This window comes from Hylobates moloch, unplaced genomic scaffold (assembly GCF_009828535.3).
Source record: "Hylobates moloch isolate HMO894 unplaced genomic scaffold, HMol_V3 SCAFFOLD_14, whole genome shotgun sequence".
Lineage (NCBI taxonomy): Eukaryota > Metazoa > Chordata > Mammalia > Primates > Hylobatidae > Hylobates > Hylobates moloch.
Window position 1 is genome coordinate 50735168 of NW_026652289.1, and position 24137 is coordinate 50759304.

Below are 24137 nucleotides of genomic sequence, written 5' to 3' on the forward strand. Positions count from 1 at the left end.
TCTTCCTTCTCCGTCTCTAAGCTCCTGCTCCTCCCTGCACCCACTGTCAACTGGATTATTATTGTAGGCATTAATCCATTGCATCTGCAAATGCTTTAGTATGTATCTCTAAGAGATAATGACTCTTTAAAAAAATTATAACTACAACTTATTTATTATATTTACAGTTACAATAAATCCTTAATATTATTTAATTGCAATCTACAACTGCATCTGCAAATGCTATATATGTATCTCTAAGAGATAATGACTCTTAAAAAAATTATAACCGGCCGGGCATGGTGGCTCATGCCTGTAATCCCAGCACTTTGGGAGGCTGAGGGCGGGCAGATCACGAGGTCAGGAGATCGAGACCATCCTGGCTAACACGGTGAAACTCCATCTCTACTAAAAATACAAAAAAATTAGCCGGGCGTGGTGGGGGGGCGCCTGTAGTCCCAGCTACTTGGGAGACTGAGGTGGAGCTTGCAGTGAGCTGAGATTGCGCCACTGCACTCCAGCCTGGGTGACAGACCGATCTGTCCCCAAAATAAATAAAAAAAATTATAACCACAACTTCTTTATTATATTTACAGTTACAATAAATGCTTAGTATTATTTGATTCCTTAATTGTTCCCTAAGTGTCTGTTTACAGCCAGTTTGTTCAAATGAAGATTCAAACAAGACCCACACATTGTATTTAATTGATGTCTTCTTAGGTCTCTTTTAGTCTAAACAGCTCCCTGGCCTTTTTTCCCTTCCCCCTCCTTTGCCACATTTGTTGAAGAAACCAGGTCTTGGTGCTGAGGAGTCTCCCATGTCTGGGTTTGCTGATTGTATTTCTGTGGGGTCATTTAACATGCTTCTCTGTCCCATGTTAATTCCTGTATACTGTCAGTTAGAGCCGGAGGCCTGCCCAGATTCAGGGTTGACTTCTGATTCGATAGGAATGCTGTTTTGGTGGGGAGATGGCTGCGTGCTTCCTATCGCATCGCATCTGAAGCCACATCGTGTCTGGTTTTCTCTCTTTTGATATTAAGATTGATCAGGATTTAGGGTTGTCATCCTGATCCATTCATAAAATTCTCCATCAGCCTTTTGCCTGATGCTTTTAACAGCCATTTACAATTCTAAATTTATTTATTTATTTTATTTATTGAGACAGAGTCTCGCTCTGTTGCCCACGGTGGAGTGCAGTGGTGCGATCTCGGCTCATTGCAACCTCCGCCTCCCGGGTTAAGCGATTCTGCCTCAGCCTCCTGAGTAACTGCTACTACAGGTGCCCACTACAATGCCTGGCTAATTTTTTTATTTTTAGTAGAGACAGGGTTTCATCGTGTTGGCCAGGCTGGTCTTGAACTCCTGACCTCAGGTGATTGGTCCACCTCGGTCTCCCAAAGTACTGGGATTACAGCCGTGAGCCACCATGCCTGGCCACAGTCCTAGATTTATTAATTCATTAGGAGGATATTGATATTTTAAACATAAAATAACAATAAATAATTTTGAAATTCCACCTTATGCCTGATTCTAGCATGGGCCAGCAGGAATAGGGTGCAGGATTTGAGGAAACCTTTGTTGCGAGAGTAAGCACTTAGGAAAGGAAATATTTTTTCTGTCTCCTGGAAAAGGACTGTCATGATTTGCTGTGAGAGGGAGCTTACCTGTGCTCCACAGGATCCTGGTGTAGAACCCACTGGCCCAGTGTGACATGGTATAGAATGTGGCCACGCTGAATGTGCTGAATTACCTAATGCATGGCAAGGCCAGTGAGAGTGCCCAGAAGAGAGGCTCAGTATGAGCTGATAATGCTGCCTGGAAAAAAAGAGATTAAAACTGGGGATTTGGGTTATTGAAAATAAGTACTGTTGGCTGTGACTTCCAGTAGAGACTGAGGGTGAAATGGAAGGATGAATGTGAGCAGGACTGGGGAGGAAGAATCGGGAGTGCTTAGTGAGTTGGGACGGGAGGAGAAACTCCCTGCACCATGGAGACTGTTTTCTTGATGAATGACAGCCTTCTTAGCCCTCTGCCCAGCCCTTCATCCCCTTTGAGAGGAGTTTATGTGATAGAGAGGGAGAGACAAAGATGTCACTAGACTTTGATCTTACTCTCTTCATGGGTATTTCCTGAAGTGGCTCCAAGAATCAGCCCTCCAACTTGTCCATGTTATTCACAGAAAGTGAACTACCCTTCCTTGTATTTTCCCCTATCTTTAAGTAGACTTTTTATTGATGTATAACATACAGAAAAGTCCCCAAATCAGAAATGTATAGCTCAGTGAATTGTCACAAATTGAATACACCCATGAAGCCAGCACTCACTTCAAGAAAGAGGACGATGCCAACACCCCAGGAGCCAGCTGCCACCCCCGTGCCCTTTCCAGTCACTACCCCGCCCCAGGGAACCACTGTACTGATTCCCAACAGTGTAGGTTGGTTCTGCCTGTTTTCTAACTTTATATAAATCACGCTTATATACTCCCTTGTGTCTCCTCTTTATAATGTGAGTATATATATTTCAATCTATCTACACTAAAATTTATTTAGATCCCATAGTATTTTTTTTTTCTTTTTTAGTGATGGAGTATCTGTGTTGTCTAGGCTGGCCTTGAACTCCTGGGCCTAAGCTATCCTCCTGCCTCAGCCTCCAATAGCTGGGACCACAGGTGCATACCACTGTGCCTGGCCTGACAGTATTCCCGAATACTCTTTTTTTTTTTTTTTTGAGACGGAGATTCGCTCTTGTTGCCTAGGCTGGAGTGCAATGGTGTGATCTCGGCTCACTGCAACCTCCGCCTCCCAGGTTCGAGTGATTCTCCTGCCTCAGCCTCCTGAGTAGCTGGGATTACAGGCATGCATCACCACGCCCAGGTAATTTTGTATATTTAGTAAAGACAGGGTTTCTCCATGTTGGTCAGGCTGGTCTCAAACTCCCGACCTCAGGTGATCCACCTGCCTCGGCCTCGCAAAGTGCTGGGATTACAGGCGTGAGCCACCATGCCCATCCCCAAATACCCATTTTTTAAGAAGGGGAATCTAGTCATGCTTTAAAACATGCATGTCTTAGTTTGTTTTATACTGTTATAACAGAATACCATAGGCTGGGTAATTTATAATGAACAGAAATTTATTTGGCTCATGGTTCTGGGGCTAGAAGTCCAAAAGCATTGGCATTGGCATCTGGGGAGAGCCTTTGTTTTGTGTAGTCCCTTGGCGGAAGGCAAGAGAGAAAGAAAGCAAGAGAGGGCGAGAGTGAGCGAGAGCCAGGGGACCAAACTTGTTTTTATTGCAAACCTGCTCTTGTGATAACTAACCCACCCTAGTGATAACACATTAATCCATTCACAGGGGCAGAGTCCTCATGACCTAATCACCTGTTATTAGGCCCCACTTCCCAATACTGTTACATTGAGGATTAAATTTCCAACACATAAACTTTGGGGGACACATTCAAAGTATAGCAATGTTTGTATGTTAAAAAAAAAAAACAAAAACCAACATACATTTGAGTGTTTTTGGTTTTTTGCTAAGGACAAATTAGCAAAAATAGGATGCTTAGTATGTCTTAGTTTTCCATGAAAAATGATCCTGTGATACAGTCTTCCAAGGAAGGATCCAGTGGGGGGAATCAGTCATCTCTGGCTGAAGCATGTTGGTTACTATCTAGAATGCAGTGGGGGCAGAGTCATCAATCTCCTGTAGTTCTCAAGGTGGTGGATGCCAAACTCCCTGGAGGATGATTTGTGGGGATGCTTTATTTTGTTATAGTTTCCAAAAGGAAGATGTGGTTTTTGTTTAAAATACAAGTTTTGGCCGGGCGTGGTGGCTCACGCCTGTAATCCCAGCACTTTGGGAGGCCAAGGAGGGAGGATCACGAAGTCAGGAGATCAAGGCCATCCTGGCTAACACAGTGAAACCCTGTCTCTACTGAAAATACAAAAAATTAGCCAGGCGCGGTGGCGGGTGCTTGTAGTAGTCCCAGCTACTCGGGATGCTGAGGCAGTAGAATGGCATGAGCCTGGGAGGTGGAGCTTACGGTGAGTTGACATTGCGCCACTGCACTCCAGCCTGGGCGACAGACCAACACTCCGTCTCAAAAATATAATAATAATAATAAAATATAAGTTTTATTTTTATGTAGGAGTAACTGGCTCAGGATTCCCCTTTGATTTTGGACGTAACCCCTACAAAGGAAAGCGCCCTTTGAAAGACATAATTGGGTCGTACAAAAATCGTCACAGCAGTGGTGATCCTTCAGGTGAAGGCACATCAGGCAGTGGCAGCGTCAGCATAAGGAAGCCGGTCTCCGAAATGCAACTGCAGGTCCAGAGCCAGCAGGAAGAGCTGGAACAGTTAAAGAAAGACCTATCCAGTCAGAAGGTAACTTCTTCTGGCTTCTGTCTTACCCCACCTCAGCAGGCCAAGGACGGGAGGAGTAAAGCCCAATTTATGTTTCCCTGAGTCTTTCTGGGGACAGCTTTGTTTCCCAGGAGTTGCTTTTCCCCTGGAGGTTTCATATTGCCCTGGTGGTCATCTAGGCGCGGCTGCTGTGCTTGATCATTGGTTCAGAGGCGTTTGCATTTGCAAGGAGAGTGAAGATCTCTCAAAGGAGGACAGAGGAGGTTGCTGTCTGCACCCACAGCCCAGTCCTGCCCCTGAGGTTGAATCTCCCTAAACACAGTTTCAGCCCAGAGTTCTTTAACAGTCATTAAAAAGAGTTTCTGCATCCTATTCAACAACAGTTTCCTGAGCTAATCAGATCTAATTGCATTTAATTGTTCAGCAGTTCAGTGACTCTTAGAGCACAGATTTTTTAATACCCGTGAACATTTACTGGATGCCATTGCTAATTACAGTGGACATGTCCATTATTTCCTATTTCCTATTACTGTTCTCTACAGACAGTCTTTATGGAGTAAATATTTTTTTCCTCTATTTTTGAGACCTTCAAGAGGAATTTCATTATTAAAATGTTTCCAGTAAAGTTTCTACATTTCCTAAAATTCTGTCGATTACTCCATGTAATGTTGTCATGATTTCTGCTCTTTCTCCTCTCCTTGCTCTTTTCACCCTTCACTCCATTCTCCTTTTGGCTCCCAGGAGCTTGTTCGACTGCTCCAGCAGACAGTCCGGTCATCCCAGTATGACAAGTATTTCACAAGCAGCCGGCTCTGTGAGGGGGTCCCAAAGGACACGCTCGAGCTTCTGCACCAAAAGGATGATCAGATTCTGGGCCTTACCAGCCAGCTGGAGAGGTTCAACTTGGAGAAGGAGAGTCTTCAGCAGGAAGTGAGGACGCTGAAGAGCAAAGTGGGCGAGCTCAACGAGCAGCTGGGGATGCTCATGGAGACCATCCAGGCCAAGGATGAGGTCATCATCAAGCTCAGTGAGGGCGAGGGCAACGGGCCTCCTCCCACCGTGGCGCCCGTCTCCCCTTCGGCTGCACCTGTTGCCAGGGACCAGCTGGAACTGGACAGGCTGAAAGTAAGAGCAGGGCAGGGGCTCTGGTGATTGGCATGGGAGACCACCGATGTCACCCTAGAGGCCTGGCCTCTGTGAGCTGATTTGGTGTGACAGCAGAACAGCTGCACACTTTTTTTTTTTTTTTTCACAAGTGTAATAGGACTTATCATCAAATAATCATTAATCTTCTGTGGAGCCTCCTTGGGAAAGGAAACTCTTGCTGTTGCTTTGAACAGTTTCAGATCCTTCCCGTCCCTTGCTTTCAGGCAACTAAGACTTCCCTTTCTATATATACCACCCTTAGTACTTCATTATCCCTTGTAGCATGTGGAGGCTGTTTCTTGCCACTCCTGTGTGCATGAAATCACACACAAACAATTTGCACAGCTTGCTGCAGGACCTAGTGGATGCCTGGTTTGGGAGCATTGTTCCTAACAGCTAGTATGGGGTTAGCTGGGGAAGCGGACTCCAGCTTCCAAGTAGGCCTGGGAAGAGGGCCTGTTCACAGTCAGTGCCCCCAACACCCAAGATGGGAGGGTCCTGACACTTAGTAGGAAGGACAGCTTTCCTCCCCGTGTCCCTCTCTGGGCTAGCCCTCAGGCTGGGAGGCTATTTCCTGAACAAAAGTGACCATCCTAGTCATGCCTGGGGTGGTGACCAGCTGATGCGGTAGGAGGAACACACAGCATTTGTGAGAGGTGGGGGCAGCCTGCATTTCTCTTCTTACCTATAGAGAAGCCTAATGATTCAGAGGGGAGGCCACAGGGAGGATCGTAACATTCTTGCTGCCACCAGTTCTTGAGACTTTGTGGGAGAGGTTTTAGGTGGACAAGTGGCCCCCAGGACATGGGGCATCAAGTATAGCCCATTTGACCCCAGCAGACCCCAGACATGTCTGTAGCTACTGGTCTCACCTAGCCCCAAGGCGTCCCTCACCTGGCCACCCTCTTCTTGCAAATAATGTCTCCGAGGGTGTTTGGCTCCAGATGGAGCTTGTCCTTGGAGGGCAGAGGTTTGCTACTGTCCAGGTTGTTACTGAGCATTTGCTTCATGCCTAGCAGTACCTTTCAGGCAATGCATTGAGTGAGGGAATGATGGGCATGCTAGGGACCCTGAAGATAATTCCAAAACAGAAGTAAAAACACTGGAATCATGGCAGCATGGCTGGAATATGTACATGGTCCCCATAGTGACCACTTCTTACTGACAACACCCATTGGATATGTGAGGCCCAGAGGATTTATGAATGAGAAAATCCAAAACAACAATAAAACCTCTGGTCTCAATACTTTACACTTATATCTACTATTTAAAAAAAAAAAAAAATCTGGCCGTGCATAGTGGCTTATGCCTGTGATAGCAGCACTTTGGGTGACTGAGGTGGGCACATTGCTTGAGCCCAGAAATTTGAGACCAGTATAGGCAACATAGTGAAACTCCCGTCTCTACCAAAAAAAAAAAAAAAAAGGCCAGGCATGGTGACTTGTACTTGTGGTCCCAACTACTCAAGAGGCTGAAGTGGGAGGATTGCTTGAGCCCTGGAAAGCAGAGCAAGGCTGCAGTGAGCGGAGATCCTACCACCGCACTCCAGCCTGGATGACAAAGTGAGACCCCGTTGCAAGAAAAAAAAATAACCTTTGTGTGTTTTTTTTTGTTTGTTTTTTTAATAAGAGGTCTTGGTTAGCATTGCCAATGGAAGTTGGGTTTTTTAATGTACACAACATTGAATACACATGACCCTAAATATATACCCATCAGTAATACACATTTTGGGATTACTTAATAAGAGCAGAAATTTTTATTTTTATGTATTTATTTTTTTTGAGACAGCATCTTGCTCTGTTGCCCAGGCTGGAGTGCAGTAGTGCAATCTCAGCTTACTGAAGCCTTAACCTCCCTGGCTCAAGAAATCCTCCAGCCTCAGCCTCCTGAGTAGCTGGGACTAGAGGCGTATGTCACCACACCCAGCTAATTTTTATATTTTTAGTAGAGACAGAGTTTTGCTGTGTTGCCCGGGCTGGTCTTGAACTACTGAGCTCAAGTGATCTGCCTGCCTTGGCCTCAGAATGCTGAGATTATAGGCATGAGCCATTACATCCAGCAGAGAGGTGAAATTTTTATTTTGCAAGTGTGTCTATTTCTGTAGTGTGTAGAACAATACTATAGTGGTGGGTTTCCAGGGCGTGCGTGACACTCGGCAGTGGGGGAGATGTGTGGAGCAGGTTTTCCCGGGGAGTGAGCCGGGGTGTGTGTGGAGGGTATGCTTCGTGGCTGTCTCCACTATGCAGCTCCTTCTGTAGACAGCTAATGGAGCTGATCGGGATACAACGCTGATCAGAACAGGACATTCCCTCCTCTTTTCTTTTTGCAGCATAATGGGTGGAGCGGTTTTGAGCCATGAAGTTTTTTTCCTCCAACATTTCTCAACTTAACAAGTTTAACAATTTTTAATAACTTAACAAGCCTGTGGCCCCAACATATCACAACTGTGAGGTGATGTGGTGACAGTTGATAAAGAGGCAAAGTGGTTGTTAGGTGGATTCCAGACGAGACAGTTGAGGCCTGCCTGGGTCCATGAACTCATGCTTTCTGACATTGCTCTGTTATTGCCAGTGCTGGGGGTCCCTCTGCAATGCAGAAGGTGTTCACACCTCATGCAGGTCTCCTCTGCAGTGGCACTGGGAGAACTGGAAAGGCTGCAGGGAGAAAGAGGGAGCGCACAGACAGAAGTGGGTGTTCTCATGTGTGTTCCCTCATAGCCCTTCAGCTCTAGACAGGGTATGGTTGAAGAAGAAATATTGATTCCTACTTCTGATTCCAGGTTTAAAATGTCTAAGTGGAAAAATATATATATTTAAGATATATTTATTTAAAGTATATTTTATATATTTTTAATTTTAAAGATATGTTTATATATCTTTTTTGCTATTGCTGTTCTTGACCAGTTTTCATGCTTTATTGTCAGTGGATGCTGCCTGTAAAGATTTCTGCCATTTGGAATTTGCTAACTTTTTTTGGTGTGGTCTAATGCTTTTTGTTTCTATAGTATTCTGAGGCAGGAATAAACATTGGTCCTAGGATTTTGCCACCCTAGTGATTTAAGTCATTATTTCTCCATGTTTCCTTCCAATCCTTTTCTGTGTTTCCGTAATTCTTCCATTTTTGAAGCATATGGACTTTCGGATTGTTCCATTCAGCATTGTGGCCCCAGCACTTCCATGTGGCTTTCATTAGCGATTTCAGTGTTGTCCATCCTTTGTGTTATCATTTACTTCATCCTTGTCTTTCTTCCTGCGTTTGCTGTTCGATGAATACCTCCGTGCCTACAGCTTCTCCTGCTTCCAGCTCATCTATGCATCCAGCTATGTGCCCACCCTTTTACTCTGCACGGGTACACAGGCACTGCACTCCTGGGCCTCACAGTTTAGTTTAGAGGCACAAACAGAAAAGCAGAATTACAACTGGAGCAAGCACCAGGAGGGAAGGGGATGTGGAACAGCATGGGATGATGCTTTACATTGAGCATGGCCTCTGGAGCCAGCCCTGGTTGGATTCAAACCCAGATCACCACTTAGGACCTCTGACTTGGTCAGGTGAATTCATGTCTCTGCCTCAGTGTGTTTGTCTGTGAAATAGTGCTTATTTTCCTCATAGGTATTGTGAGGGTTACAGGTGGTAATCCATGTAAAGCCCTCCCTCACACAGTGCCTGGCTCCTCATAAGGTCTTCACTGTTGGGTGTTATTGCTGCGATCATCATCATCATTCTAGAGAAAGTATCTGTAATATAAATGATCAGGACTTACTTAGACTGTAACACAAGTTTTAAGTTAAAGACATACATGGCAGCTGATGTTACTTGCTTTCACTGACCCACCTTATATCACTCAGTCTCTATCCATCACTGTTGAGTGTTTTCTTCAGTTGCCCTCCAGCCAGCTTTCCTTTGGCTGACCTGCCTTTTAGTAATATGTTTGCTTAATGTTTCCAAATATGAGACCTTTGGCCAGGTGCAGTAGCTCATACCTGTAACCCCAGTGCTTTGGGAGGCCGAGGCAAGAGGATCACTTCAGGCCAAGAGTTTGAGACCAGCCTGGGCAACATAGTGAGATCTCATCTCTACAAAAAAAATTAGCTTGCCGTGGTGGCCGTGCCTATGGTCCTAGCTACTCAGGAAGCTGAGGTGGGAGGATCACTTATGCCCAGGAGTTCAAGGCTGCAGTGAGCTATGACCATGCTACTGCACTCCAGCCTGGGCAACAGAGTGAGACCCTATCTCCCCCCCCCTTTTTTTTTTGATACAGAGTCTCACTATTTCACCCAGGTTGGAGTGCAGTGGCATGATCTTGGCTCACTGCAGCCTCCGCCTTCTGGGGTCAAGTGATTCTCATGCCTCAGAAAGGGTAGCTGGGACTATAGGTGTGTGCTATCACGTCTGGCTAATTTTTTTTTGTATTTTTAGTAGAGACAGGGTTTCGCCATGTTAGCCAGGCTGGTCTCAAACTCCTGGCCTCAAGTGATCCTCCTGCCTTGGCCTCCCAAAGTGTTGGGATTACAGGCACGAGTCACCATTCCCAGCCAACCTTGTTTCTTTAACAAAAAAAAAAAAAAAAAAAAAGCTTTTAAGACACCAGTAGAAAGATTCAGGTGAGAAAAGGATGTCCAACATTCAACATTTCAAGTACTTGTCATGACATGTCAAGTACTTGAATTTGCTCAGACTGAGTATGATGCCTATCGAAGTTCTAGTGGGAGTCGGGGCCTGAGACCATGGAGCTAAGAGCCCACTGGTCTGGCTCTCAGAAGTTTGATTTGCAGGCTAGATGGTAATTGGGCAGCTTTCTATGGCTCAGTTCTTCACCTCCAAGATGGTGAGAATGGCTGCCTAAGATTTGGAGTTTTAAACAAGATTAGGAATCTCACATGCCTAGCACGGGGCACCTGTAACCCATCGCAAGTGCTCCGTAAATGTTAGCGATTAAAGGCAACATTGAACCATTTTCAGTTCTTCTGCACTTTATGGGGGAAGTGGTATAATCCCGTGGTGGTTTCTTGTTTGGCGACGGGGAATTTCTGCAGCCGCATCTCTGGGGAACGGCAGCAGTCTCCTGCCTGTGATATCACCAGAGTCTATCTTGACTACCCTGGCCTGCCCTTTGAGCTGTCTTGAACATAATTTCTTCTGTGATTGGGAGATCAGGAACCTCACACACCAGCCTGTCAGATTATAAAAGAGAAACAATTAGAAGCGGGGGGAGAAGAGACACGTTTATAAAAGACTGAATTTGTAAAGAACATTTAGAAGTCACTGCCTCAGAGGTGATTCCGGATTAGTATCCTTAGCAGCTTCTTCAGTTCATTGTTTTTATTATTAGGAAAGTCTAAGGAAGTTTTCTGAGCTTCATTTTCAGTGTTTTACATGAAAACACTTCACCCCCTTTTTGGTTTGCTTTTTGTTGCTGTTGGCTCCTTTCAGCTTTCTTGCTTGGAGTTTCAAGGGCTGAAGCCAACATGACATGTGCCCCACCCCGACCTGCTCTCAAAGTTGGACTCGGCAGAACTTGTCACCAGCTTGTTATGTTCTTTTATAGACAGAAAGCAAATAGGCAAAATTTAACAATTGGCTAATTTAGGTGAAGGCTATATTGTGTTCATTGTACTTTTCTTTCAACTTTTCTGTAAGTTTGAAATTTTTCAATGTTGAAGAATATGTTCTCTTACGTGCCTTATACATTGTAGGTCATAGGATTTGTTATTAAGAGTCATTTTTAGTTATGGGCTGTATATGTATGTAGCCTTTTTTTATATATACTGGATAAGTGAAGATGAGAACCTTCAGAAAATATGTTCAGTTTCTCTAGTTTAAAAAAAAAGTAAGGTATTGCTTTTTCTTAACCACCTCAATGAATATGGAATATGGATAGATAAAATATTTGCATAGATTTAGGAATATGTCATATTTATTTCTCCTGTCATCAGTTGAGAAAAACTACCACAATTAAATAACAATATCTTCTCCATCTCCATTACGGCAATCATGCCTGCCTGCCTTCTACTACTGTAAATGGCCAAAAAGATTAATTGGGAAGTGCCTTTTAACAACTTCTAGTTCTTTTAGAACTTACTCTAACTTAGCAGGGCTATTTGATTGGTGAAGCAGCAAGATACTGACTACATAAGGTAATTAATTAGTCAATATTCAACCAATATGAATTCAGGGATTTTTTTTTTTTCTAACAGGATAATCTACAGGGGTACAAAACCCAAAACAAATTTCTAAATAAGGAGATTTTGGAACTCTCGGCTTTACGAAGAAATGCAGAAAGGAGAGAGAGGGATCTGATGGCAAAGGTGGGTCAGGATAGGTGGATTCTATTACCTGGTGGGAGGTAAGGTTAGGAAACCATTAAAAATAAACATGCTTTACAAAGCGGTTCAACTCCCAGGCTTGGAGAGATGTCGTTACTGATAACAAAATATATTTAAAATATATATAGTACATAGAGCTGTATAGTTAGTCTCATTTTATTATCTCTGATGAAGACAAAGAGAAATGCCCTGAGATGTGAGTTTTTCACATAAACTGGATAAGTAAGAATGAGAAGCTACAGAAAATGTGTTCAGTTTCTCTAGTTAAAAAAAGAACATAAGGTGTTGCTTTCTTTGTGTGTTACCTTTGTTCGTAAGCGTTTTTAATAGATTTTGAAGAAAACAAAGTAAGTACATAATTATAAGGTCCCCTAAATTAAGATTATTTGGGTTTTGATTTATGCTGTTCAGTTTTGTATTTATGGAGATGGTGAGGCGAATGCCTCCTCTGTGAACCCAATAGGGTTGGTGTGAAAGTCCGATATGATTATGGCTGGAAGGGGCTTTGCACAAAGTGTAATGGGACCACAAACATTTCAGCTGTCGTCAAATGAGCTGTAATCAAATGACACTTGTCAACAGCTGTTATATACCTGATAGACTTTTTTGAACAGAACTTGAAGCGTCTTCCCAGACCTTATTCCTGCATGTTTTGTAGGGTATATTTGATTTGTCTGATAAGGTGGCAGATGGGAGCTAGTCCTGGACCACAGTGTCCTAAGAAAGAATGGGTATAGCATGGAGTGGCCACTCATGGGCCATGTGCCAGATGGCACCGAGCTGGACCTCAGTAATTGGCATGTAGCCTGGTTTCTGCTGCTCTCTCCACCTCTGTCCAGAGGTGATGCATTTGTTGGCATCCAGAGGTCTGATTATCAGCACTCCTTCTATAAGGAAGAGAGGAGCCCACTGCAGGCCATTTTAAACATGAAAGGTGGTATGTGGCATAAATTAATTTCTTGTCTTTGCTACAGTCTGTCTCTGGCTCACTTCCTAATAGTTTTAGGTTTGTTGTTCACTGGTTATTTGAGTACCTAAAAGATTGCTCTTCCTGTGTCTGTCTGAATGGAGGTAACCACCACATTCTCTGCAGTATTCTAGCCTGGAAGCCAAGCTCTGCCAGATAGAAAGTAAATACCTGATACTGCTCCAAGAAATGAAGACACCAGTGTGCTCAGAAGACCAGGGGCCCACCCGGGAGGTCATAGCCCAGTTGCTGGAGGATGCTCTGCAGGTTGAGAGCCAAGAGCAGCCAGAGCAAGCATTTGTTAAACCTCATCTTGTCAGGTAAATGTGCTAGTGACTTTTGGGGGTAGTGCACCCCATTTCTGAAGTCCCTTTTTCAACAGCAGGAACCATTCACAGAGAGCCGTACACAACTGTGTGTCTCATTTGGTGCTCATGACAAATGCTGTCAGGTCAGCAGAACAGGTAGGTAATGTCTTCATTCTCCCCTAGTAATCAAGTCATAGAGCAGGGACTTACCACAGGTCTTCTGACTGTTAGACCTATTTTTCGTGTAAGTAAGGGAGCCTTCCTTCTGATCCTTCCTTACTTCAGGAGGAGCCAGTCTTCCAAGGAATAGGAACCTTCTCCTAAAACATAGCCCTGCCCACAGGTGGTTCAAAACAAAGGGGGCCCTTAAGTGGGGAACTGAGCTTACACTACACACACACACACCCCATATATTTTTGGGGAAAGCACTGAATCTGGAAGCCCATGATGGATCTTGGATTAAGAACCCTCTCATAACCTGTTTTCTAAAAAATATGAGACTCATGAAATACTTGAACCAGGAGAAATCTACAGATTCACGCAGTTCAGCCTCCTCTTGTTTCCACGACTCAGGACCAGCCCTGTGTCTAGGCCTTGCTTACTGCAGTCTCCTTGCTTCTCCTGCCCCACCCCTGTAGGCCCAGGTGAAGTCTTGCTTCAGTTTGACATGACCTTTCCCTTCTCTGAGCTTACAGCACCAGCCTGCATTGTTTGGGCTACTCAGATGACAGAAATATGCTCAGAAAGTGCCCAACACCATCTTTACTAAACACTTTTATGGATGTTTGCCATGTGCCAGGAACTTTGCTAAGGGTTTTATGTGCAGAGTTGTACTTAATGCTCAGTGAGGTGTTTATATCCTCACTTTACAAGTGAAGAAGCGGGGTATGGAAGTGATATAACTTGCCCAGAGTCACCCAGCCTGTGAATGGTGAGGACAGGCCCTCAGCCTGGATAGTCGGGTTCCCAGGTGCAGTAGCGCCACCTGTACGCTGGGCATTGCTGCTTTGCTCATTGTGGTGGCTGTTAACTTTTATGAGCTCTTGGAGCGCTTCTAAACGTGCTGTGTGTTCTTCCCATGTGAAAGCGTTTTGTGCTCTTACTATTTATATGTGTGTTCAAATTTTATATATAAGTAGAATAACCATGTATATTGGTTTATTTTCAACTTTATCTTATGGAAAATTTAAAACATACAAAGAAGTAGACAGAATTATGTAACATGTACCCCTGTGTGCAACTAACTTGAGCAATTGTTAATGTTTTGCCAATATAGTTTCATTTTACCTCCTCACTCCCCACGGTTTTTTTTCTGGAATAGTTTAGTTGTGTTGTGTTGTGTTGTGTTTTTTTTTGAGATGGAGTCTCGCTCTATTGCCCAGGCTGGAGTGCAGTGGTGCAATCTCGGCTCACTGCAAGCTCCACCTCCCGGGTTCACGCCATTCTCTTGCCTCAGCCTCCTGAGTAGCTGGGACTACAGGTGCCCGCCACCACGCCCGGCTAATTTTTTGTATTTTTAGCAGAGACAGGGTTTCACCATGTTAGCCAGGATGGTCTCGATCTCCTGACCTTGTGATCTGCCTGCCTCGGCTTCCCAAAGTGCTGGGATTACAGGCGTGAGCCACCGTGCCCAGCCTTTTCTGGAATATTTTAAAGCAAATGCCAGACGTCAACGTCATTCCACCTGTAAATACTTCAGTATGTATTTCTGACTGATGATACCTTTTTACATACTAATCCCAGATACATATCATTTTGAAGCTTATTTCCTTCAACATTATTTTCTGAAGTTATCCAGGTTGATACAAGTTACTCCTGAGCTATTTTGTTTAAGAGATGGGGTCTCTCAGTCTGTTGCCCTGGCTGGCCTCGACCTCCTGGGCTCAAGCAATTCTCCTACATCAGCTTCCCAAATAGCTGGGACTACAGATGCACACGACTGAGCATGTTTACCTTCTTTGTAGAACATCATTGTATGAATCTACCATGGTGTCTTTATTCCTTCCCCTCATGGAGGACATTTACGATCTTTCCATTTTTCCTTGTTACAGTGATGCAAGGACCATCATGGTCCATATTCCCATTTGCCCGCGTGAGAGAGTTTCTCTAGGGTGCAGACTGGAAGTGGAATTCCTAGTGTATAGAAAATACATACCTTTAACTCTGCTAGATCTGATTTCCAAAGTGCTTGAGTAAGTTTACGCTCAGCAGCAGTGTGTGAAAGGCCTTTGTAGTAGTTTTCTTTTACTGGTACAACAAATTATCATAAACATAGTAGCTTAAAACAACACAAATTTGTCACTTAATAGTTCTGTAGGTCAGTAGCCCAACATGGGTCTCATTGGATTAAAATCCAGGTTTAATTAAGGGCTGCATTTTTTTCTGAAGGTTCTGGGATAATTTAAGTTGTTGGCGGAATATAGTTCCTTGCAGTCAGTCGTAGGACTAGGTCACTATTTCCTTGCTGGCTATCAGCTGTGGTTGGCAGCTTCTAGAGCCCTCTGCATTCTTTGGCCCGTGGCCCCTTTTCCCATCTTCCAGGCAGCAGCAGCAGGTCCAGCCCCTCTCACACCTCCCATCTCTCCTGCCTGACATTTCTCTGACTGACTCTTCCACTTTGAAGGGCTCATGAGGATATTTGGGTCCACCCAGATATCCCAAATAATCTCCTTGTTTTAAGTTCTGTAGTCTTAACTGCATTAACATTCCATTAACAACATTCCTGTTGCCATGTAATGTAAAATAGCCACAGGTTTCACTAACTGGGACGTGAACATCCTTATCCCTAATAGCTTATAAATACATTCTTTGTTTTTTTTTAATCTTTTAAAATGATATTTTTAAGCATAAAGTTATACATATGTAGTATATATATGATAAAGAAACATATACATACATTAATGTAGCCAAATTTATCAGTCTTGTTTTTGTGCTGTTGCCTGCGTTTTCTTCCATGTATTTCATATTTTCAGCGTTAAACTGTTTGGGATTGTTTTTTTTTCCCTGTATAGTATCAAGTAGATATCTAATTTAATTTTTGCATATAGATAGCCAGTCGTCCTAGCGTTATATACTGAGAAGTTGATTATATCCTCACTGATTTGAAATGCTTCTCATAGTTCAAAGTACCACATGTGCCTGATTTGGTTTCCAGACTCTCTATTTCTGTTGCATTGGTCTTTGTTGCTAAAACTTTGTCATTTTAATTTTTCCTCTTGTTTTTATCAACAGTGAATATGATATTTATGGGTTCAGGACTGTACCTGAGGATGATGAGGAAGAGAAGTTGGTTGCCAAGGTCCGCGCGTTGGATCTGAAGACTCTCTACCTCACAGAAAACCAGGAAGTCTCCACTGGGGTCAAGTGGGAAAACTATTTTGCAAGTACAGTGAACAGGGAGATGATGTGCTCTCCAGAGTTAAAAAACCTCATCCGTGCGGGCATTCCCCACGAGCACCGTTCCAAGGTGTGGAAGTGGTGTGTGGACCGTCACACCAGGAAGTTCAAGGACAACACTGAGCCTGGCCACTTCCAGACCTTGCTGCAGAAGGCGCTAGAGAAACAGAACCCGGCCTCCAAGCAGATTGAGCTGGACTTGCTGCGAACTCTGCCCAACAACAAACATTACTCCTGCCCCACCTCAGAAGGCATACAGAAGTTACGCAATGTCCTCCTCGCCTTCTCCTGGCGGAATCCAGATATCGGCTACTGTCAAGGCCTAAACAGGTGGGTGCACAGCACAAAATGTTCCCATTTGCCATTAGGCAACTTGTAGGCACCGGTGCTGCCTGACAGCTCCCTCCCTTCCTGGTTGGCCAAGAAAAGTCAATATTTTAAGAGAAAAAAGTAATTGCAACAAGCCAGTTTTCATTACATAGTATCCCCAGTTCTAGAAGAACTGAGAGAAACAAACATGCTTTTAGAAAGTATTAAGAACACAAGAGTTAAATTCATTTGAAACTACTTGGAGTCTCATTTTTTCCTATTCTCATCGCACTCGGGTTTTGATCAGAAGTTTGATTTTATTAGTTTGTAATGCATGGAATGGAAATTGGTGGTCACCCCTTGTTTATGCAGTATACAGGATCTTTTTGTGAATCAAGAGGTTGCCTCAAACAATTATTCAGCTGATTGAAACTTAGCCCTTCATGGACTTAAACTTGTTTCCTTTTAAACTAGAACCTTTAACAGGTCTTGCATACTTCCCTACTTCCATAGGCAGAGGACGCCCAAAAGTCTCTCATGTTTTCTGGGTAATGTAGGTGTTCATCCTCCTGAGCTGTGCAGGGATGGGACAAGACCTCAGGAGGGCTGAGGTTTACTCCCTACAAAGCTCTTCCTGTCACTGGACTTTGCTCTGACTGCCTCTTACCTGGCTGGCGCGCTTTCTGCTTACTGCTGTCCTTGCAGCTGTCCATTTATATTTCTGTGTAATGAAAGTAGGTAACCAAGCTTGTTAAAAATATGGATAGAGGTCCAGTGCAGTGACTCACACCTATAATCCTAACACTCTGGGAGGCCAAGGTGGAAGGATCGCTTGAGTCCAGGAGTTTGAAACCAGCCTGGGCAACGTGGTGAAACCCTGTCCCTACAAAAAATACAAAAAAATTTGTGGCGTGAGGTGGGTCACACCTGTAATCCTGGCATTTTGGGAGGTCGAGGCAGGCAGATCACCTGAGGTCAGGAGTTCAAGACCAGCCTGGCCAATATGGTGAGACCCTGTCTCTACTAAAAATACAAAAATTTGCCAGATGGTGGCACATGCCTGTAATCCCAGCTACTCTGGAGGCTGAGGTAAGAGAATCGCTTGAACCCGGGAGGCATATGTTGCAGTGAGCCAACATTGCACCACTGCACTCCAGCCTGAACAACAGAGCGAGACTCTGTCTAAAAAAAAAAAAAAAGAAAAAAATAGCTGGGCATGGTGGCATGCGCCTCTAATCCCAGCTACTTGGAAGGTTGAGGTGGGAGGATCACTTGAGCCCAGGACGTTGAGGCTGCAGTGAGCTGTGATCACACCACTACACTCCAGCCTGGGCAACAGAGTGAGACCCTGTCTCCAAAAAAAAAAAAAAGATATGGCTAAAGTAAGAATGAAAAAGTTCTGCATGTGTACCTTAGGAATTCTGTAAGCCATGCATGAGCTGGAGTTCTGAGTGCTGACGTTTGTTATGGCTGCCCACAGGCCTTTTTGCTCCTGCTCCATGCCAGGTATTGACCTCCAGGTAAGGGTTTTCTATTTGTGTCTGAAATGAGAGTACTGCAGGAAGAAAGGATTTTAAGCTGGAATGTTATTTGGTTAAGACCTGAAACCAAATAGTTTTCAGTAAGTCATTGTCTCTGGTGGTGAGGATAGGTCAGCCTCTCTGTGTGCCCTCAGAAGGTGAAAGGGACTATAGCTACTCCTAGACAGTCTCCACTTTTAAAAAGACTGTAAGTAGGATCCTGCCTAATAAAGCAGTTTTGTTTTGCTTAAAGCCACCATTCACATTGTATACTCAATCTAAAAATTCCTGGAAGCTGGAAACCCGTGAAACTAAGGGTCTTGGTGAGGACTTGAGTGTGCCTGTTTGGGGTACAGTAATGCTCCATTTATCTGGCATTGTCATGGAATCAGTTTTTTCCTACATAAATGACACTTCCAGATAAGTAAAGCTTTCTCTCTACACCTCCACCCCCACCACTGTTAAAACCTCTGAATTGTAATTCTTTGGGTTTTTTTTCTTTACAGTATTTGGTATATGTTCATGCCTTCTGAGCACCCAGAACTTTAGTAGGACAACTGTAGCCTTGTCTAGATGATGGTGATTCAGGCCTATCATCTGGAATATTGGTGAATTTAAGTGATGTCCTCAAAGGCTCTGTCGCTTTCAGACTCTCTACCCCTTCTCCTGGCACCATCAAGTCCTGTCTCTCGATTTGGTGTCTCTGCTTGCATGTCTTGTTTTTCTCTCCTCTGTCTCTGCCAGTGGTCACCATTCTCCTTTCCATCCCATCCCTGCATACTTGAGACATCCCCTTCCCGGACTTTTTTTCCATTTAATTTGAGATGAGTTCATTATAGTTTTATCTAAGGAAAATATTCTGAGAAATGGCTTCAGGGGTTTTCCCATGAGTGTTGCTCCTAAGCTTCGTGTGATGGGCAGAAGTTTTGGGTTTCAGCTGAGTAGAGGGAGGCCTTTCTCTCACCTCTTCCTTTCCATCCTGCTGCTCCAGATTCCCGCTTGGAGCCATACCAGGGCTGTTGATTAGTGACAGCATGTAAATAGCTGACCCCAGTTTCTGTTATGAACAACAAAGCAAGTGAGACACATGGTCCTCTTCCCCTGCTGTGCATGCAGTGGGCACAGCGCTGTTAGCTCCTCCGGGGTGCCCTCATCTGCAGTGCATTTTATTCTTTCAGCCTGGAAGCAGGATGGTGTTGGGAAAGCTGTTTTAAACTATCCTGTGTTCTTTGTTACTTACATTCACATTTGGATTTTTTGTGCATAAAAGGTTTATTTGGAACTTCTTGATGAACTAAAAGAATCAGCTGCATTTGCAAAAATCTGATTTGTGTGTGTGTGTGTGTGTGTGTGTGTGTGTGTGTGTGTGTGTGTGTGTTGTGTGTGTGTGTGTGTGTGTGTGTGTGTGTGTGTGTGTGTGTGTGTTTTGTTTTTTTTTTTTTTTGAGATGGAATCTGGCTCTTTCGCCCAGGCCGGAGTGCAGTGGAGCTATCTTGGCTCACTGCAAGCTCCGCCTCCTGGGTTCACGCCATTCTCCTGCCTCAGCCTTCCCGGGTAGCTTGGACTACAGGCGTCAGCCACCGCGCCCGGCTAATTTTTTTGTATTTTTAGTAGAGACAGGGTTTCACCATGTCAGCCAGGATGGTCTCAATCTCCTGACCACGTGATCTGCCCACCTCGGCCTCCCAAAGTGCTGGGATTACAGGCGTGAGCCATTGCGCCCAGCTGCAAAAATCTTATAATGAAAACTTTTTTTTTTTTAATGAGGCTGGCTGATCATTGGGAAACAATTTCATCTTTGAACAAAAACCAAATGAAAGTGGGGAAAAGTAGCTTTGCTTCTCAAATTTTAGGAAATGCCCCCCCCCCCCCGGCTTTTTTTTTTTTTTAATGAGACAAGGTCTCGTTGTGTTGCACAGGCTGGAGTGCAGTGGTGCGATCATCATTCACTGTAGCCTCCACCTCCTGGGCTCAAGTGATCCTCCTGCCTCAGCCTACTGGGTAGCTAGGACTACAGGTGTGCGTCACTACTCCTGGCTGATTTTTGGTTTTTTGTTTTTTTAGAGATGGAGTCTTGCTATGTTGCCCAGGCTGGTCTTAAACTCTTGGCCTCAAGTGATCTTCCTGTCTTGGCCTCCCAGAGTGCTAGTATAATAGGCGTGAGCCATTAAGCCAGGTCCTTATTATTCTTTATTGGAGAACTAGAAATAGTTTTGGCCATGAGAGAAAAAGTGGCTTAAAGCAGACGGTCTCTGTGGAGACTGTGGTAGCAGCTGTCTGTGCCTGGGCTCTCATCTTGTCCTCCCTTTGCTTGTAGGTTGGTGGCAGTGGCCCTCCTGTACCTGGAACAAGAAGATGCTTTCTGGTGTCTCGTTACCATAGTGGAAGTTTTCATGCCTCGAGACTATTATACAAAGACTCTCTTAGGATCCCAGGTAGTTCTGAAAATTCTGTGTTTTAGTCACCACTTTTAGAATTGCAGCTGAAATGTGACCTGAATTAAACCTGTGGTCGGGGTCAGGGGTTGCTTTGTGTACGTGACTTCAGAGACTGATTCCTGAAGACAGCAGGCCGCATCTCAGAGGCTGTCCCCAGTCATGGCCTGCTGTTTGTGACTGAGGCCGAGTTGGGCTCATTCAGCCCCCTGCGAACCAGCAGAGACAGACCCGTCCTGCAGGCCTAACATTGTGTTCACTGCCCTGCACTGTCTTCCCCGGACACAGGCCTACCAGTGGGCTGAGTCATAATCCAGGCGTGCTTGGGTGACTGGTGTGTTAGCTTAGGCTCTCAAGAAGCAATGTCAGGCTGGAATGAGACAAACCAGGGACTTCGGCAGTGGGGAAGCCCCTGTGGAGGACAAGGGACAGAGAAGTTCCAGCCCCAGGAAGGGAGGAGGATGGGGAGGAGAGTCCCAGACCCTGTGCGGTGACCACCATGCAGTCCTGAGGAAGTCTGGGCAGGGCCAGTGGGGAGCCCTCAAGCCAAGGGCAGCGACCAAGGCACCTGCCTCCACAGATGGGCTGCATTCCTGCTGCTGCCGCACCCATGCTCTGCTGCTGGGAGTGAACGTGGTGATGCACCAGAGGGGCAGCAGCGGGGCCTGCAGTCACCTCCTGCAGTGGGGGTCTGAGTGGCACATTTCATGCCATCCACACCTGGAGTCTGATGCCAGGGGCCAGGGCAGGGTGATAAGGGCTGGGAGAGCCCAGTGTTTCTGTCGTTGCTTGGGACAGTCCTGGCCCCGGACCAGATCCTTGGCCCTTGCATCATCCCTAGGCTGGGCTGGGGCTGCTGCCGGCACTGGCTTCCCCATAAGCCGGCCCTTCACATGTGGCCCAGCCTCAGGCAGCTTGTCTCTTAGCCACAGCTGTGCCCGTGTGTGCCTGCTCTGTCTCGTGTCTCTTCTCCAGGTCTGTGCCCCCGCCTGGCCTGCCTGCTCACAGCCTCTCCTTGCCCTTCTCCTGCACCACTCGGTGTCGCGAGGCCTGGCCCCGCAGGCCAGCGGGAGGTGCTGGCAGGAGACTGAAGGGTGACGGGAGGGACTGAAGGGGTTTTCCCTCTCCCCATCTCGGGCACTGCCTCTGAAGGTGGCTTTATCTCCTCTGTGCCCAGCTCCTGTCCAGTGGGTCCTCTGTGCCAACAGCTGACCCCACCGACTCCCTTCATTGCTCCCCCCCAGGGTGGCTTTCTGCCCTTGCTATAACTCTGGGCTGCCTCACCGTCAGCTGTTTGGCTTCTCAGCTTTTCACTCACCGGTGTGGCCAGCCCCTGGATGACATTCATTCTGTGACACATATTTAGAGGGACTTCCGTTTTCCTGGCTGGACCCTGAGCGAGTGTTCTTTGCATTTGCATTTCTGCCTTTGGAGGGAGGGTCCTCATTATTGCCTCCTGTTTCCGCCTGTGCTCCTCACCTCTCTAGCTCCCCAGACTGGAAACTCAAGCCATCCTGGACTCCTGCTTCCTTCCCCTGTATCCCTGTTGTCACCATTTCTAATGCTGCCACCTGCCTGGAAGCTTACATCTGTGTCCCCTTTTTGTCCCTCTCACCACAGTGGGGTCACCGGCCCCTCTCCATTACTGCAGTTGCCTCTCTCCTTTCTTCCTACTGCCACTCGCCCACAGCTCCAGTTTAACCTCTATCTCACTCAGGCATTCAGTCTCATCCCTCTGCTGTTGGTGTCAGGGATTCCTCAGGGTAAAGATGCCTTCGAACGCCGCCAGGGTCTTCCTTCCTGCCCGCTGATGGGGCATGTGTTCTCTGGGCATGCCCATCCCCTGAGTACTCTCCTACATAATCCCTCTACTGGAACAACGTCCCATCGCTCATCTCCCTGGGAAGCTCCTGTGCAGCCTTAGCACACAGGCCATCTCCTCTGTGAGTGGTCCTTCCTGCCCCAAGGCAGGCACGGGCCCCTGCTGCTGTTCTCGCTGCTCGGGTGCAGGCCTCCGGGACAGTGGCCACCTGATTGGATCATCCTTGTGTGCCTGCTTGTCCTCCAGCTAGTCAATGATACCTGAGGGCCACAGCCCTGCCTTTCCTTTTTCTTTCTTTTTACTTTTCCTGTATGCCTGGCACCCCACACAGTAAATGTTTGAACTTACATGAGCTACTCTTTGACCAGGGAAAGAGGGTTGGCATTTACTGAGCTCTGGCCCCGTGCCAGCAGCTGTACAACTGCACAGAGGCCTGCACGCTTGAGCCATCAGTATCCCTATTTGACTTGGGAGAAAACTGGGAGCCAAAGACACTAATATGCAATTTGCCTGAGGTGCCACCGATGAGGGGCTGAGCTGGGGTTTGAACTCAGGCCTCTGCAGCTCTGGGCCTAAGCTTGCCCGTCTCTGCCCACTGCCTCCTAGAACTTCACAGGAGGATGGCAAGAGAGTTGGAGCTTTGACCTTCCCAGAGGGTGGGCTTTCACCACAGCTGCTCCATTCAGGTCCCTGTCCCAGTTTCTCAGATGTCAGTGGATCCCAGGAGAAGCTCATCTGGTCTCCCTGTGATCACTGCACTTGCTAATTACCCAAGAAATGTGTTGTTCTGTTGCGTTGGTGTGTAGGAAATGAACAGCAACAGGAAGAGGCAGCAGTCAGTTGGGTGGGATTAGAGGGTCAGTAAAGAAAGTTTTGTGTGTTCATGGGCACCTGAAAGCTAATAGCTTTCAAAGACTCAAATTTAAAATATCAAATGACTCAATGTTTCAGAATAAGAAAAATGAAGCATTGATCTTTCTTAATTCCATTGAGGTGTGGTCAAGCACATTGGTTAGGAACTTGGGGGGAGGGTCACATGTAGTAGGTCACAACCCAGGCCCTACCTCCTATGAGCTGTGGAGCTTGGACACATCATTTAACATCTCTGTGCCTCAGTTTCCCCATATGTAAGATGAGAGTAATACCCCCCTCACATAGATTTTTGAGGTTGAATTGAGATGATGCATTAAAAAAAGTTGAATGTAATGCTCAGAACATTGTAAAAACTCAATAAAAGTTGGTAGTATTGTTATAGGGGAAGACCTATTTTAAATGCCTGGATTTAAGATAAAATTTGCATCATATTGTCACATAAACATAAATGTAAAATCTAAGGAGACTTTTTCCCCGCTGACTATACAAGTAATAGATGACCACTAAAGAGAAGTCAGGCAATGTAGAAAGATGTTAAGAAGAAAATGAAAATTACCTGTTATTCTACCAACTTGGAGAACCATGGTTAGCATTTTGATGTATTTCCTTTTGCCTTTCTCCCTCTAGTTCATATAGGTATCCAAATTGAGAGCACAGTGTATCCTGGCTGGTTCACATTATAGCATGAGCATTT

At 45.5% G+C, this 24137-nt stretch overlaps 1 protein-coding gene across 1 annotated transcript in view; it reads left to right on the top strand.

Annotated features, from left to right (window-relative positions):
- Positions 1–24137, top strand: part of TBC1D2B (TBC1 domain family member 2B) — an 83283-nt gene that overhangs the window by 48673 nt on the left and 10473 nt on the right. The window contains exons 5-10 of the mRNA XM_032174241.2: positions 4124–4362; positions 5083–5466; positions 11685–11795; positions 12907–13100; positions 16320–16814; positions 20631–20748. Of these exons, the coding sequence (XP_032030132.1) occupies positions 4124–4362; positions 5083–5466; positions 11685–11795; positions 12907–13100; positions 16320–16814; positions 20631–20748 (1541 nt within the window). The remainder of the gene's footprint in view (positions 1–4123; positions 4363–5082; positions 5467–11684; positions 11796–12906; positions 13101–16319; positions 16815–20630; positions 20749–24137) is intronic.